The sequence below is a fragment of the Mobula hypostoma genome, chromosome 28 (genome assembly GCF_963921235.1).
Source record: "Mobula hypostoma chromosome 28, sMobHyp1.1, whole genome shotgun sequence".
In the NCBI taxonomy this organism is placed as follows: Eukaryota; Metazoa; Chordata; class Chondrichthyes; order Myliobatiformes; family Myliobatidae; genus Mobula; species Mobula hypostoma.
The window spans coordinates 18,671,227-18,689,063 of record NC_086124.1 but is presented as its reverse complement, the minus strand read 5'-3'; the positions used below and the strand labels follow the sequence as shown (position 1 = coordinate 18,689,063).

The following is a 17,837-nucleotide window of genomic DNA, read 5'->3' as shown; positions in this document are numbered from 1 at the left end:
ATCCAGAATTGGCTTGCCCACTGAAGGCAAAGAGTGGTTGTAGATGGGTCATATTCTGCATGGAGGTCGGTGACCAGTGGTGTGCCTCAGTGATCTGTTCTGGGACTCCTTTTCTTCGTAATTTTTACAAATGACCGGATGAGGAAGCGGAGGGATGAGTTAGTAAATTTGCTGATGACACAAAGGTTGGGGGTGTTGTGGATAGTATGGAGCTGTCAGAGGTTACAGCAGGGCATCGATAGGATGCAAAACTGGGCTGTGAAGTGGCAGATGGAGTTCAACCCAGATAAGTGTGAGGTGGTTCATTTTGGTAGGTCAAATATTTGGCAGTATGGAGGATCAGAGGTATCTTTTGGTCCGAGTGTCATAGGACGATCAAAGCAGCTATGCAGGTTGACTCTGTGGTTAAGAAGGCATACGGTGCATTGGCCTTTATCAATCGTGGGATTGAGTTTAGGAGCCGAGAGGTAATTTTGCAGATATATAGGATCCTGGTCAGTCCCCACTTGGAGTACTGTGCTCAGTTCTGGTCCCCTCACTACAGGAAGAATGTGGAAACTATAGAAAGGGTGCAGAGGAGATTTACAAGGATGTTGTCTGGATTGGAGAGCTTGCCTTATGAGAATAGGTTGAGTGAACTTGGCCTTTTCTCCTTGGTGCGATGGAGGATGAGAGGTGACCTGACAGAGGTGTATAAGTTGGTGAGAGGCATTGATTGTGTGGACAGTAAGAGGCTTTTTCCCTAGGGCTGAAATTACTAACACGAGAGGGCACAGTTTAAAGGTGCTTGGAAGTAGGTACAGAGGAGGTGTCAGGGGGAAGATTGTTACGCAGAGAGTGATGAGTGCGTGGAATGGGCTGCCGGCGACAGTGGAGGTCGATACAGTAGGGTCTTTTAAGAGACTCCTGGATAGGTACATGGAGCTTTGAAAAATAGAGGGCTATGGGTAACCCTAGGTAAATTCTAAAACAAGTACATGTAAAATAAGGGCCTGTATTGAGCTGTAGGGTTTCTGTGTTCTATGTTCGGTGAACCCGGTAAGACTACCTTCTTTAGAACATAGAATAGAAAAGATTACAGCATAAGAAAAGACTATTGGACCCACGATGTCTTTTCTACAATGTTGTGCTGTAATACCTCCATTCCCTGCCTCTTCAAACTGCTATCCAAACTTATCCGATTCCGCTAATTCCCCCGACAACGCATTCCAGGCGCTCATAGCTCTCCGAAAATTGCCATTTTTAAAAAAGTTAAAGATCAATGTTTTTAATTTTTAAATTTTCATTGGAAACCTCCTTTAAAGGATCCTCCCTCCTTAAAACGATTCCTTCGCTTACTTGACATTTCCTCTCTGGGGAAAATAAAGCTGGTGTTTCCTAATTGAAGACAATCCGGAAGAGAGACCCAAAATACAATTCTGTCGACAAAAATGTCGAAACAATGATGCCTTTCTTGTTGCAGCAAGGTAAAATTACCGTCCGCAAGCAAATACCGGAGCCTCAAAAATCCCTTATTACTAAGTACGAGGCCATTTAGTCTGACAAATGCAATCATTTCAATTTAATTAATTTTCCTTTCTTCACCTTGCCTCCTCTGCTCCCTGGAGGAAATTAATAGTAGCTAGTTTACGGACCAGCACTTCTTTCGGATGTGCAAGATAATCAGTATAATGGGGGACTTTAACCGAGGGAACTTTCCAAAAATGCGCAGGCAGTGATCCAAGTCGTCAATAAATTCAGGCCCTGCAGCCCTTCTGCAATAGTGTTGCCTGCAGCACCAGGATTATCCTTCACTCTCTTCTGGAAGTGGGTCGATTAAAGTATCAAGTGATTTAACTACGATTCGTGCACAGCAGACACAGTGAAGGTTATGTACATTTTAACGTGATTCACGGCAGTTGGAAATGAGTCCTAGAAATCGTGCTGCAACCACGTGAGAAAGAGTTGCTTCAAGTGAACATCTCACAGCTCGAGGGAGCGGCTTTGATCCCAGCCTCCCACGCGTTTGAGTGTAGCAACAACCCCACTACTGTGTACCTTCCATATTCCCCCCATTCCCGTCACGGTCAAGTGTCTACCTAAAGAGGCTCTTAAGGTGCAACAAACTGCCTTCTCCCACAACTAGCCCTGGTGACCCATTCCAGACGCCCACCATACTTTACACTTTCCCCCCTCTCCAACCTTAAAATCACGTTTTTTGGTATTTCACATTTCTACCCTCTGGAAAAGATTCTATCTATCCCTCTCAGGTCTTCCATCAGCCTTTGCTGTTTTGTAGAGAACGGTTCAAGTTTTTCCGACGTTTCCTTAGAGCTCGCACGTTTCAATTTATGCAGCGTTCTGATAAGCCTCTTCCCTACCCCTTTCCACAGTTTCCATACCTGCTCCACATTTGGACCATGTCGCTGGCGCCAAGCCCTCAATATCGATACAACTTCAGCATTTTCCCTTAGGAAGTTCATACTTTTTAATAACACAGCCACTTACTGTTCTAAACAATGAGTGGAATACCGGCCGTTATATCCCATTCATCACAGTTAACCCTCCCTGACTGAACGATTTCTCATGAAATAACACATTTCCTGGATTTGAAGGTCTGAAAATGTTAACAGTACTCTAGGCGTGGTCCAATTCGCCCAGTCCAGAGACGGCTCTCGATCAAAAATGCCGCCTCACCCTCTGTGTTCCTCCGGCGCGTTTTTTCCCTTCTATGTTCAACCCTTCGATCTTATTCCTAGCACAGTTGCAGTGAGACACTCCTATCAGTACACTCAAATCCCCTTGAACCCAGAGTCCAACATACCTATTACCGAATGGATCTCTGGACCAGCTGTCTGCGTCTTATGCACAAGAACCGCTTTCCAGAGTGTTTTTCTAATGCAATCATTCCCCATTCCAAAGTCAGCAGGCTGACTTACCACCCAGGCGATGCGTTGTTTCTCGCTGCTCCCATCAGGTAGATGGTACAAGTTCCTCAGGATTCGTACCGGCAGGTTGAAGAACCGTTAATATCCCTAACCATCAGGCACTTGAACAAAAGGAGATAACTACACTCATCTGCCCATTCATTGAAGTGTTACCAAAATCAATGATCTCACTTTCAAGATTCTTTATCTTGTTACCTCATGTTCTCGTTATTTGTTGCTATTTATTTATATTTGTACATGCACAGCTTGTTGTCTTTTGCACCTCAGACAAAATTTCGACACCCAAATTTATCTTCAAGCTCTCTCTCTGAACAGTGCTGCGATTCTCTTCACAAATTTACTCCTCGCTTGTTTCGTGTTGACCTCTTATTTTGGTTGCCATATATGAGCTTCCATTCCTCATGATTAATATATATATAATAGCAGTCTGTGACCACAGCAGTGATGCTTCTGGTGTTTGGTAACCTGCGAATGGTCCCGTTTTCCCGGCTAGGTTTTATTCAACTCCTTTTCCCGTACGAATACATAATTTTCAACACCTTATCATTTGCCCAATCCCCCCAACATTGTGCTCTAATTGTTCCAGATTCCAGTATCTGTTGCCAGTTTTGTCTTCAGTACGCTTTAGCATCCTTCATGCACAACAATATACTCTTGGAAGAATATGATCCATCTTCACTTCTTTTCTTTTATCTGATGACTTAATATTTTGTGAAACACCTGGTCACACGAATTCTGGAATCTACGTAGAAAACCATTTTTTCTTTCCTATTTCACAGCTGTGCTCAACACTTCCTCTTACAGGTCTTCTTTAAATATGAGAAACACGATTAACAATCCACACTTTCACTCGGTAGCCACTTTATCAGGTACACACGTACGCCTGCTGGATAATCCAATTATTTAATCAGCCAATCACGTGGCAGCAACACAATGCATAAAAGCATGCAGATATGATCAAGAGGTTCGGATGTTATTGAGACCAAGTATCAGAATGGGGAAGAAATGTGACCGAGGTAACTTGGACTGTAGAACAGTTGTTTGTTCTAGACCGAGTGGTTTAAGTGTCTCAGAAACTGCAGAACTCCACGGATTTTCACGGACGACCCTCTATAAAGTTTACAAATAATGGTGCGGAAACCAAATAAGCAAAGAACATCCACTGAGTGCCAGAGTTTTCCGGGAAAAAAATCCTTGTTAATCAGAGGTCAGTGGAAAACGGCTAGACTGGTTCAAGCGGACTAAAAAGCGACAGCAAATTAGATAACTAGGCGTTACAACGGTGGTTTTCAGAAGAGCAAATCTGAACTCAGAACACTTCGAATCTTGACGTAGATGGGCTACAGCAGCAGAGGAGTACAAATGTTCATAATAACATGGCCAGGGAGCGTATAGACATTGTTACAAGCACAGCAAACGTTGATAATTTTACTGAGAGCCTGAAGACCACACCCGGGTACCTAATAAAGTGGCCTCTGAGAGTATATTCCGCAGTAGTCTGCCCACGTAATAACAATACATCACAGGAACGGCCCCGTGTGGTCTCCGATGTCGGTGCCGAACAGGATGCCAATTGAACCTAAATGTCTGTACATGATCCATGCCGTGCTATATCTGTATAATCATGTGCCTGTCAGAAAGCCTCCTCTTAAATACCAAGATTGTATCAGCTTTTACCATCAAACATGACAGCCTGTTAAATGAAACTTTTACATCTTAATTTCTCTTAACCTGCTCCCTCCATAAACTGATGTGCTGTAGTACAGTGGCATGCAAAAGTTTGGGCACACCTGGTCAAAATTTCTGTTACTTTAAATAGCTGAACGAGTAAGAGGAACTGGTTTCCAAAAAGCATAAATTTGAAGATGACATATTTCTCCAATATTTTAAGCAAGATTACTTTTTCATTTCCATCTTTTACAATTCCCAAATAATAATAAAGGAAAAGGGCCCGAAGCAAAAGTTTGGGCACACTGCATGATCAGTACTTAGTAACACCCACTCTGGTAAGTATCACAGCTTGTAAACGCTTTCTGTAGCCAGCTAAACGTCCTTCAATTCTTGCTTGGGGGATTTTCGCCCATTCTTTCTTGCAAAAGGCTTCCAGTTCTGTGAGATTCTTGGGACATCTTGCACGCACTGTTCTTTTGAGGTCTATCCAGAGATTTTAGATGATTTTTAGGCCGGGGGATTGTGAGGACCATGGCAAAACCTTACCTTGCGCCTCTTGAGGTAGTCCATTATGGATTTTGAGGTGTGTTTAGGATCATTATCTTGTTGTAGAAGCCATCCTCTTTTCACCTTCAGCTTTTTTACAGACAGTGTGATGCTTGTTTCCAGAATTTGCAGGTATTTAATTGATTTCATTCTTCCCTCTACCAGTGAGATGTTCCCCGTGCAACTCCTGCAACACAAGCCCAAAGCAAGATCGATCTACCCCTTACTTAACAGTTGGAGAGGTGTTATTCATGAAATTCTGCACCCTGTTTTCTCCAAACATAACTTTGCTCATTGCGGCCAAAAAGTTATATTTTAAATTCATCAGTCCACAGGACTTGTTTCCAAAATGAATCAGGCTTGTTTAGATGTTCCTTTCCAAACTTCGGACGCTGAAGTTTGTGGTGAGGACGCAAGAAATGTTTTATTCTGATGACTCTTCCATGAAGGTCATATTTGTGCTGGTGTCGCTGCACAGCAGAACACTGCACCACCACTCCAGAGTCTGCTAAATCTTCCTGAAGGTCTTTTGCAGTCAAACGGGGGTTTCGATTTTCCTTTCTAGCAATCCTACGAGCAGTTCTCTCGGAAAGTTTTCTTGGTCTTACAGATCTCAACTTGACCTCCACCATTCCTGTTAACTGCCATTTCTTAATTACATTACGAACTGAGGAAACGGCTACATGAAAACGCTTTGTTCTCTTCTTACAGCCTTCTGCTGCTTTGTGGGCATCATTTATTTTAATTTTCAGAGCGCTAGGCAGCTGCTTAGAGGAGCCCATGGCTGCTGATTGTTGGGACAAGATTTGAGGAGTTAGGGTACTTATAAAGCTTTGAAATTTGCATCACCTGGTCTTTCCTAATGATGACTGTGAACAAGCCATAGCTCTATCAAGCTATTTAAGGCCTGAGACCTTGGTAAAGATTATCTGAGAGCTCAAATCTCTTGGGGTGTCCAAACTTTTGCATGGTGCTCCTTTCCTTTTTTTCACTCTAAAATTGTACATAACAAAAATAATACACTATTCTTGCTTAAAATGTTGAAAAGAATGTTTCATCTTTAACTTTATGATTTCAGGAGATTACTTCATCTTCTGCTCACTTAACTATTCACGGTAACAGAAATTTTGACCAGGGGTGCCCAAACTTTTGCACGCTTCTGTATTTGAAATCTGTAACCAGGCAAAATGATCTCAACTCTCTACCCTATCATAACACTTCCGAAAAATATTAGTAAACAGAACGGCTCTGGTGATTACATGACCAGTACCTTTATTGTATGTTTATGCATAATTAATAAAGAAATACTTGAGTAGTTGTGAGAGGAGGGTACTTCAATCAGGTCCACTGCCCGAGTACAAAAGGCAACAGCAGGTCGCTACAGCGGAAAAGAGTTTTGACCAGCGGCCAATTCGAACTTCAGAAGTTTTGAGAGGAAGGGATTTCAATGAGATCAATAGCATGTCGCTAGAGCGAAAAGGAATTTTGATCAGCGAGCAATCGGCGTTTGGGATTAATTAGCAAGATCAAAGTAAAGCAAGCCAGGGGAAAGCGCAGTGGCCTTCGTCTTAGTGGAAAGAGTCAGTGTGGTGACCTTGAGGCTTTAGTTCTTCGAAGCTTCAGAGAAGCGAATCTTCGGTCAGAGAAAGCAAAAGAGAAGCTCAAGGTTACGGTTAGTTTCATTCTCTTCTTTATGTCTGCTCAGCTAGGGCAGTTGGATGACAGGCAGGATAGTGAAATGCTCTTCTTGCGGGATGTGAGAAGACAGGGAGACCTCAAGTGTCCCTGATGAGTACAACTGCGAGAAGTGTATCTAGCTGCAGCTTCTGAAAAACCGCATCGACGTGTTGGAAATGGAACTGGCAGAACTCCGCATCATTTGGGAGGCTGAAGGGTGATGGATAGGATATGTAGTGAGGTACTTACACCCAAGGTGCAGGACACAGGAAATTGAGTGACAGTCAGGAACAGGAAAGGGGTTAAGGAGCCAGTGCAGACTACTCCTGTGGCTATCCCGCCTTAGCAACAGGTATACCACTTTGGATATTGTCGGGTATGACGTAACAGAAGAAAGTCACAGTGGTCAGGTCACTGGCACTGAGTCTGCCTCTGGGACACAGAAGGGAAGCGGGGAGAATAAGCATGCGGTAGTGATACGGGGATTCGTTAGTTAGGGGAACAGAAGGATGTTCAGTGGGCGAGAACGAAATTCACTCATGGTATGTTTCGTCCCGTTGCCAGGTTTCGGGATATCTCAGATCGAGCCACCAGCATTCTTAAATGGGAGGGAAACAGCCAAAAGTCGTGGTCTATGTACGTACCGATGACATGGATAGGACGAGTGATGTGGTTCTGCATAGGAAGTTCAGGGAGTTAGGTGTTATGTTACAGGGCAGGACCTCCAGGGTTGTGATCTTAGGATTTCTACCTGTGCCCCGTGCCAGTGAGGCCAGAATTACGAAGATAATACCGTTTATACCGTGGCTAACGTGTTGGTGTAGAAGTGGGCGGGGGGGGGGGGGGGCATAGGAGTTTTGGATCATTGGGCTCTCTTCCAGGGAATATGGGACCTGTAAAGAAGCGACGGTTCACACCTGAAATGAATGGGGATTAATATCCTAGCGGGAAGGTTTGCTAATGCTGCACGGTGAGGGTAAACTGGAGATGAAGGGGGATGGGAACCAGGGTAGCAGAACAGTTAGTGGAGAGGTTGTAGAGGCAGATGCTAGTAAGATCCCACTCAAAGTTAATAATCAGAAGGTTGAGCATGGCGGGACTAGTGTCCTGAGTGGCGTATATTTCAGTGCAAGAGGTATCAGAGGAAAGTCAGCAGATAGAGCTGAATATAACGTAGCTGATTTGCAAGCAGAGCCAATGTGTAGTGAGGACAGACTTCTGTTAGGGCAAAATTGAAATCAACAGAGTGAGCTACAACGTAAAAGGTGGACAAAATCAAAGAAGGCGAAGACAGGACTGAAGATGTTATGTTTGAATCTGTGCAGTATACAGAATAAGGTAGATAAACTTGAAACGCAGTTGCAGATTGGCAGGTATGATGTTGTAGGCATCACTGAATCATGGCTGAAGGAAGATTATATCTGGGACCTTAATGTCCAAAGATACACAATGTTTTGGAAAAACAGGCAGGAAGGCAAAGCTGGTAAAAAATAAAATCAAATAATGAGAAAGCTGACATAAGTTCGGAAGGTTTTGAATCATTGTGGATAGAGTTAAGGAGCTACAAGGATAAAATGACTTTCATGTGAATTGTATTCGGATCCCAAACAGTAGTAAGGGTGTGATCTACAAATTACAACGGGAGATAGAAAATGCCTGCCAACCAGGGCAATATTACAATAGTCATGGGGGATTTTAATATGCAGGTAGATTGGTAAAATCAGGTTGGTTCTGGATTCCAGAGAGCAGGATTTCTGCCTACGAGATGGCTTTTAAGAGTACTCGTGATTGAACCCACAAAGCGATAGCTATTCTCGACTGGGTAGTGTGCAATGAAGCAGAATTGATTAGTGAGCTTAAGGTAAAAGAACCCGTAGGGGAAAGTGATCATATTATGGTCGCGGTCAGCCTGAACTTTGAGAAGGAGAAGCTAAAGTCAGATGTATCAGTATTACAGTGCAGTAAAGGGAACTCCAGAGAGGAGTTGGCCAGCAATAATTGGAAACGAACATTGGTAGTGATGACAGTAGAGTAGCAATGGCTGGAATTTCTGGAAGGGAATTCGGAGGACCCATCCTGAAGAGGAAGATGTAGTTTAAAGGAAATATGACATAACCATGGCTCACAAGAGAAGTCAAAGCCGACATCAAAGCCAAAAGGAGGACATGAAATGGAACAAAAATCAGTAGTAAGCTAGAGGATTAGGAACTGTAAAAACTAACAGAAGTCAACTAAAAATGTCATTAAGTAGGAAAGATGGAATACGAATATATAAGTCAGTCAATAATATGAAAGATATACCAACAATTCTTCAGATATGTGAAAGAGAGGCGAGAGTGGATATCAGACAGCTGCACGACGATACTGGAAAGGTAGCAACGGAGGACAACGAAATGGTGTACAGAGTGAATAAGTATTCTGCTTAAAATTTCACTGTAGAAGACACTAGAAGTGTGGTTGCAGTTTCATGTATCAGGGAGCATAAAGTGTGTGAAGTTACCGAAACTACAGAGAAGGCTCTTGGAAACTCAAAGGTCCGAAGGTAGATAGCGCACCTAGACCGGGTGATGTACACCACAGCGCTCTGAAAGAGGGGACTAAAGAGATTATGGAGGCAATGATCTTTCAAGAAATCTAAGATTCTGGAATGGTTCCGAAAGACTGGAGAATTGGAAATGTAATTCCACTTTTCAAGAAGGGAGAGAGGCAAAAGAAAGGAAATTATAGGCCGGTAATTCTGACCGCTGTGGTTGTAAAGATGTTGGAGACGATTATAGCGATGAGGTCTCAGGGTACCCGGATGCCCATGATAAAATAGGCCATATTGGCATGGTTTCTTCAAGGGAAAATCCTGCGTGACAAGCAGTGGCTGATTGGCAGAAGGCAAAGAGTGGGACAAAGTTACCCTTTTCTGATTGGCAGCTGGTGAGTAGTGGTATTCAACAGGAGTCTGTGTTGGGACAGATTCTCGTTACGATATATGCCAATGAATTGGATGATGGAATCGATGGCTTTGTTGCAAAGTTTGGAGATAATATGAAGATAGGTGGAGGAGTAGCAGTTTTGAGGAAGTAGAGGGGGTACAAATGGCCTTAGATCAGGACAATGGGCAAATAAAAGACAGATGGAATACAGTGTAGGGAAGTGTATGGTCATGCACTTTGGTTGAAGAAATGAAAAAGCTCTTCAATTTATAAATGGTGAGAATATACAAAAAAACTGAGGTGAAAAAGGTCTTGCAAGTCCTTGTGCAGGATTTCCGTAAGGTTAATTTGAAGTTTGAGTCTGCGGTGAGGAAGGCAAATGCAACGTTAGCATTCATTTCAAGAAGACTCTAATATAAAAGCATGGATGTAATGTTGAGACTTTGGAAAGAACTGATGAAGCCTCTCTTGGAGTATTGAGAGCATTTTGGGCCCCTTTTATTAGAAGGAATGTGCTGAAGCTGGAGAAGGTTCAAAGGAGGTTCCGAAAATTATTCCAGGATTGAATGGCCTGTCAAACGATGAGCGTCTGATTGTTGTGGGCCTGGATTCACTGGAATTCAGAAGAAAGAGCAGTGACCAAATTAAAACATATCGAATGGTGGACAAGGAGAGATGTTTCCTAAGGAGAGAATGTTTCCTAAGGCGGGAGAGTCATAGCCTCAGGATAGAGTGGCGTCCTTTTAGAATGGAGATGACAAGGAAAGCCTTGAGCAGAGAGTCGGGAATCCATGGAAGCCAATTCTTTATGGTTTCTTAAGGCAGAGGTTGATAGTTTCTTGATGGTCAGGGTGTGAAGGGATACGCGGAGAAGGCAGGAGATTGGAGCTGAGAGAAAAATTGATGAAATGGCGGAGCTGACTCGATAGGCCAAATAGTCTAATTCTGCTGCTGTATCTTATGTTCTTTTGACCATAATTCAAATTGCTCCTAATGAGAGTGACGGGATTTGAAAGTGTGTTTCGGGGTCATAATATGTATCCCCTCGAGGACATTCTGAACAGCATGACGACTACTCAGGTTAACTTTCTGAAATGCACACTGCCATGTACTTTTCCTTGGATATCTCTCTCTCCTTCACTATTTGCTGGCGCACGCCCGCGCACATGAGTGCATACAAACACACACAGACCCACAAACACGTACAGTGCATATACACACGAACACTGAAGCATAAAGATACGCACACATACACAAAATCATACATTGTCCAACACAGAAGTATGTAGGCAAACACACAAATGCTGGAGGAACTCAGCAGGCCATGCAGCATCGGTGGAAAAGAGACCAGTCGACGTTTCGGGCCGAGACGCTTAAGCAGGACTGGAGAAAAGAAAAATGAGTAGATGTAAAAGGTGGGGGGAAGGAGAGAGAGAGAAACTCAAGGTGATAGGTGAAACCTGGAGGGGGAGGGGTGAAGTAAAGAGCTGGGGAATTAATTGATGAAAGAAATAAGGGGGTGGAGAGCGGGGAATCAAATAGGAGAGGACAGAAGGACATGGAAGGAAGGTGGGGGGGGGGGTGTGGGGGTTGGGAAGAAGAGCACCCGAGGGAGGCAATGGATAGGTAAGGAGATAAGGTAAGAGAGGGAAAAGCGGATGGGAACTGGTGGAGGAAAGAGAGTGGGAGCCGTTATCGGAAGTTCGAAAATCGATGATTATTTTAACAGGTTGGAGGCTACACAGACGGAATATAAGGCGTTGTTCCTCCCTCATGAATGTAGCCTCATCGCGTTAGTAGAGGCCATGGATGGACATATCGGAACGGGAATGGGAAGTGGAATTAAAATCGGTGACCACTGGAAGGCTGTCCGCCGGAAAAAGCGGGAACCAGGGCATGACTTTTTATTATGCTCTATAATTGTTGCTGAATTTTTTTTTCTCTATTTAAGTAATAAATTATTTTACTTGTAGCTTTAAATAAATGTAAATGTTTTTAGCAATTATTTGCTATTTCCAGTTGTTTTCACTGTGAATCAGAAATCAAATATCTATATAGGTTCTATGTAATGGCCGGAAAGGTAGTGAGCCATGGGGCTGAGGTCTACGAACCGAGGGGGCACAGATCCAAAAATGCTTTGGAACTCAGAAAAAGGATAGCGTTAGCTTTCACTGTGTATTTGTTTAAAGCATAAATTTACATATGGGGAAACTAATAGCAAGTGGTAAGGAAATGTTGTATTACTAATAGGTTATGTACTACGGGGATTTCTACAGTGAAGGACACGTGCTGTCAAATGAGCCGGAGCATGAGAATGTAGGTGTAGAGAAGTGAGAAAATGGGTGCTGATGATAAGCATTGAAAGAAATTTCGTGATACCCGTGCAAATCTCAAGAAGGAGTAGGTAGTGACTGGTATATTTACATGTCATGCAACTCAGGAGACTTACATCTGTGCAGAACAAACTTTCCATTGTTCATCAAGGGTTCTAATTGTTGCAGAGGGACCTCGCTTCCTATGCGTCGACTTCTGTAATTGGGGAAGAGTTTTAAATACAGGCAGGCGCTGCTTTGTATCTTCGCGTTGAGTGTGATATAATGTTACTCTCTTTGAGAAACAGGTTCATTTGGACATTTGTGAGGCCACAGTAAAGTAGCAGTTAGCACGACGCTGTTAGAGCTCGGGGCGTCCCGGAGTTTGGAGTTCAATTCAGGAGCCATCTGCAAAGAGCTTGTACATTCTCCCTGCGACAGCGCGTGAAGAAGAAGAAGAGCAAGAACAAGAACTTGTTGTTGTTGTTCTTGGACGTGGCTTGGACAGGACGAGAGACTCCTGGACAGGAAGAGGGAACCCTAACACAGGACGAGGGAACCCCAGCACCGGGCTGGGCGTGGTACTCCTGGGCTGGACGAGGCAAATGGACAGAACGAGAACACGAAGCCTTGACTAGGTCGAGGGAGACAGGAAAGCAGAGACTTGGTCTTGGGAGACAGGAACGCAGAACACAGCCTTCGTCTAGAGAGGACAGGAACGCAGAGCCGGGACCCATCCTTGGGAGCAGGACTTGGGGTAGGGTCTCTATACAGATTCAGAACCCCTCCTAGGGAGCAGGACGTAGGGTCGGGACACGTACAGAGAACACAGAGAGACAGTTCTCAACACAAGGTAGCGGCAAACTGCCGGACCTACCTAGCGAAGGCATGGACATAGAGACAGTTGAAAACAACGATAGACAGTTCCTTATCTAGGCATAGCAAGGCTCCGGACTTGCTCCGGTGGTTGAACTTGACAGCGGTGCAGGCAAAGGTCGCAGGCAAGGGGTACAGGCGAGGCAAGGCTCCAGGGGCGGCAAGGCGAGGCAAGGCTCCAGGAGGAAGGGGCAGAGAAGGGATTCAGACAGGGGGCTTGGACAGGAACAATCCAGCAAATGAAGCTGAACCAAGGAGCTATTTATGTAGCCAACCCAAAATGTGAATCGGCTGCCTCAATTAGAGAACCCACCAGAAAAAGGGAAAACCAGAAAACCTGAAATAAGGAGCGATTTAACTCCCTGCAACGTTTGAAATATATGTTTAACAAAAGGATCATTCACAGTTCAAAGTTCCGGATTTCACGGACCGGACCATGACAGAAGAAGAAGTAGAAGAAGAAGAAGAAGTAGAGTAGAAAAATTGAGACGTGGGAGGAAGCACAACATCCCGGGGAAGAATACAACATTTTGACGACAGTTTCGAAGGTGGTAGTAGGGGTTAGAGGAGGCGGGGGGCGGTGTTCTTAAACGAGATCGTACAGACAATTAACGGTCGACAAAGTAATGGCGACGTAAGGGTCCTATTTAAAGTATAAACGTATTTCTCCGACTCTGAAGATAACTGCCATCGCCAGCGGACAGACTTTAATCCACCGAATTGCAGTATGTAAATAGGTTAGATTCCTAGATTCCTCAAGTAAATATCAATACAAATCTGACACGAAGAATTGGTTATTTATTGGATATTTCTGAATTTATTCGCTTGTTTTTATTGTTTGCTGAATTTGTCTTTTTTCCTGCACATTGGGTGTTTGACGGTCTTCTTTTTCCATTGGGGTTCTTTGTTCTGTGCTGCCTGTAAGGAGACAAATCTCCAGGTTGAAAACAATATACATACATTGAAAATAAATGTACTTTGAACTTTGAACTGTGAATGACCCTTTTGCTTAACATATATTTCAAACGTTGCAGGGAGTTAAATGCTTGGTGGCTACCAGCTTAAATATTAGAAACATAGAAACATAAAAAACCTACAGCACAATACAGGCCCTTCGGCCCACAATGCTGCGCAGAACATGTACTTAGAAATTACCTAGGGTTACCCATAGTCCTCTATTTTTCTAAGCTCCATCTACCTATCGAGGAGTCTCTTAAAAGACCCTATCGTATCTGCCTCCACCACCATCGCCGGCAATCCATTCGACACACTCACCACTCTCTGCGTAAAAAAACATACCCTTTACATCTCCTTTGTACCTGCTTCCAAGCACTTTAAAACTGTGCCCTCTCGTGTTAGCCATTTTACCCCTGGGAAAAAGCTTCTGACTATCCCTACGATCAATGCCTCAAACCATCTTATAGACATCTATCAGGTCACATCTCATCCTCCGTCGCTCCAAAGAGAAAAGGCCGAGTTCACTCAACCTATTTTCATAAGGCATGCTCCCGAATCCAGGCAACATCCTTGTAAATCTCTTCTGCTTCCTTTCTATTGTTTCCACATTCTTCCTGAAGTGAGGCGACCAGAACTGAGCACAGTACTCCAAATGGATCTGACCAGGGCTCTGTATAGCTGCAACATTACCTCTCGGCTCCTAAACTCAGTCCCCCGGTTGATGAAGGCCAATGCACCGTATGTCTTCTTAACCACAGAGTCAACCTGCGCAGCTGATCTGAGTGTCTTATGGACTCGGACCCAAAAAACCCCTTTGATCCCGCACACTGTCGAGAGTCTTATTTGTCTGTGTTGAACTCCATCTGTCACTTCTCAGCCCAGTTTTGCATCCTATTGATGTCCCGCTGTAACCTCTGACAGCTCTCCACACTATCCACAACACTCCCAACCTTTGTGTTATCAGCAAATTTACTAACCAATCCCTCCACTTACTCATCCAGGTCATTTATAAAAATCACGAAGAGAAGGGGTCCCAGAACAAATCTCTGAGGCACAGCACTGTTCACCGACCTCTATGCAGAATATGACCCGTCTACAACCACTCATTGCCTTTTTGCAATGTCCCCTTGGATCCCATGCCTGCTTACTTTCTCAATAAGCCTCGCATGGGGTACCTTATCAAATGCTTTACTGAAATCCATATACACTACATCTACTGCTCTACCTTCATCAATGTGTTTAGTCACATCCTCAAAAAATTCAATCAGGCTCGTAAGGCACGGCCTGCCATTGACAAAACAATGCTGACTATTCCGAAGTATATTATGCCTCTTCAGATGTTCATAAATCCTGCCTCTCAGGATCTTTTCCGTCAACTTACCTGGGCTATCTCTACTCCCTTTCTTGAATAAGGAATCAACATCCGCAACCCATTCAGTACAGGATTTTCGCTGTCTCTTTCTTTCACCTCACTCTCCGATGTTGCTAATCTGCATACACAGTTCTTAAGTTGTCGTTCACCCGGGTAATTCGTTATGATAGTATTCCAGTGTGAAACTACAGGTATGTCTTTCCGCTAATGCGGTAAGGTTAATTTGGAGTAGACTGTTTCAATCATCTTACGGGGTAGCCTCGGGGTAAGATTCCATCTGCTTGTTAGAGATAAGAAAACTGCTGGAGTTGCAGGTTTGGTATCATCCGGTCGGTTCAAGTTCCACTTCTCCCTCTTGTGCTCAGGAAGTCACAGAATCTACAACGGCATCTTACACTCTATTGGAGCGGAAGCCTGATTGTATGTAAGTGCGATTTTGGGACCCGTGGCTGCTTTTCACCTTGCGATAGCGAACACATCTGGGTAACTTAAATTTGTGACGGGAAAAGCTAGAACGGGGACGTGCCTGATGTGAAATGCTTCACGCGCTGTGTTTTGATGTTTATTGGACTGCTTTTTTCTCCTATTAGATCTTGAAATAAAAAGGCAAATGTACAGCATGATTCCCAGTTTGTGGTTAAGCTTATTGTGCCTCGTCTATAAATATTCCGGCAGAATTCATGGGTAATGTGATGTGTTGATTAAAACGCCTGCTTGTTGCTTAAGGGGACTTGCAACACGGTAACGAAATTGAAAATCGGCCTGGTTTAAAATTTACAAGCGTTGTCTAACGATCGATTATGATTCGACCCCATCAGGGAATTTCTGCGCATGAGGTTGATCTGAATAACGCAGATTCACAGAATTGACTGAATTGTACACCGTAGACTGAACATGAAGAGGACCTACTTCCTTCTGATTTTCTGTAAGCGAATTTATAATATTTCGGTTGTCGGTTTAACATTGCACTTAGCTTCGGGCGCTTAATCAGACTGAACAGATTTATCATTTGTACTTCCTTATACCGGGTTAATTACCTCCGTCCTCTGAAGGTCTGAAACTTAATTCGGATATTCTGGTACAAAATAGAACATTAATAATTTATTTTTAATGAAAGCCTATTGTAAATCAGAACTGGTGGGTAATGTTCTAATCGGGATTAATTTGTTAAAGTTAGAGTTGATTCCTACGAAATATTTCGGTCTTGAATTCCTTATGATGTCTATTACTTAATTACGTCGAGAAAAGGAATTGAATTTGGCAGATTTTGTAATTTTGAGGAATATTTGTCAGCAGTGGCCTAGCTGTTCCCGCATCAAGTTTTCATAACCCGAGGTCAATTTTATGATGTGTGATTTCGAGAGTGAAACCCGAAACTTGATCAAGGCACGCGTTCTGCTGACGATCTGATAAAGTGGATACCGGAAGGGAAAGACAAGCACGCAGAGATATTAAAAAAAGCAACAATTAGAGAAGGGCGGAGAAAGGTAGAGCTAGGGAAACAAAGTAAGGGAATAGTGGAATAGTCGATAGGGGAGATGGCGGAAGGTGGTGGAGAGAGAGAGAGAAATGATAGACATGATAGACAGATTGTTGGATGGATACATAGATGGATAGAGTTATAAATAGTTATATAAATATTACTGAGATAAACAAACAAATAAATAAATGAATGAATGAATGGGATGACAAGAATGAGAACAGGATATGGCCACGATGATGGCGAGACTTAATGACAGATGTCGCCTTCCTGTAAAGTCTCCTCCTGTAGATATCCTTGGTGGAGGAATCTGAACTGGCGGAGTCCACTTCTTTACCATCTTTCTCGACCTTTTCTACTACTATGAACAATCTGCGTACACTCGCAGCTATCTGCTCTGCTAACTTTACCAAAACTGATGCCTTTAGATCTCATCGTTTCTTCTCCAGCTTATTTCCAACACGTCACCTTACATCTAGACTCATAGTCGCATAGAGAACTACAGCACAAAAACAGGTCCTTTATCCAAACATGTCCGTGTCGTAATATTATTCTGCATAGGCCCATCGACCTGCACCTGATCCATAACCCTCCATACCTCAAACATCCTTGAAGTTATCCATATTTCTCTTAAATGTTATAGAGTCAGAGGCCGTCTGGATTGGACACCTTTTCTGCGTTAAATCCATTCTACCACTATTTTCTACAGCCTCCTGTGGGAGTGCAAATTTTAGGTTGCTGGGGCCTAGGAAGAATTAACTCTTTGCTAACCATTGGTAAGTTACCATAAGTTATAGGAGCCGAATGAGGCCATTTGGCCCATCGAGTCTCTTCCGCCATGCAATCATAGCTGATCCTTACCCACCCCCCCCGCCCCTTTGCCCCACTCCCCGGCCTTCTCCACGTATCTTTTGATGTCGTAGTCAATCATAAATAGATCAATTTCCGCCTTAAATATACCTAACAACCTACCTCCACAGTTGCCTGTGGTAATAAATTCCACAAATTCACCACCCCTGGTAAAGACATGTCTCCGTATTTCTATTTTAAATGGACGCCCCTTTATCCTGATGCTGTAACTTTTTGTCCTAGACT

At 43.5% G+C, this 17,837-nt stretch overlaps 1 protein-coding gene across 2 annotated transcripts in view; it reads left to right on the top strand.

Annotated features, from left to right (window-relative positions):
* The window catches only part of LOC134338786 (Fc receptor-like protein 5), an 83,743-nt gene that overhangs the window by 10,582 nt on the left and 55,324 nt on the right, over positions 1-17,837 (top strand). Inside the window, exons 3-4 of one of the 2 annotated variants that reach the window (XM_063034849.1) lie at positions 15,628-15,686; positions 16,081-16,187. In XM_063034849.1, coding sequence (XP_062890919.1) covers positions 16,157-16,187 — 31 coding nt within the window. In that variant the 5' untranslated portion in view covers positions 15,628-15,686; positions 16,081-16,156. The remainder of the gene's footprint in view (positions 1-15,627; positions 15,687-16,080; positions 16,188-17,837) is intronic. The other variant, XM_063034850.1, reaches the window with a different exon arrangement.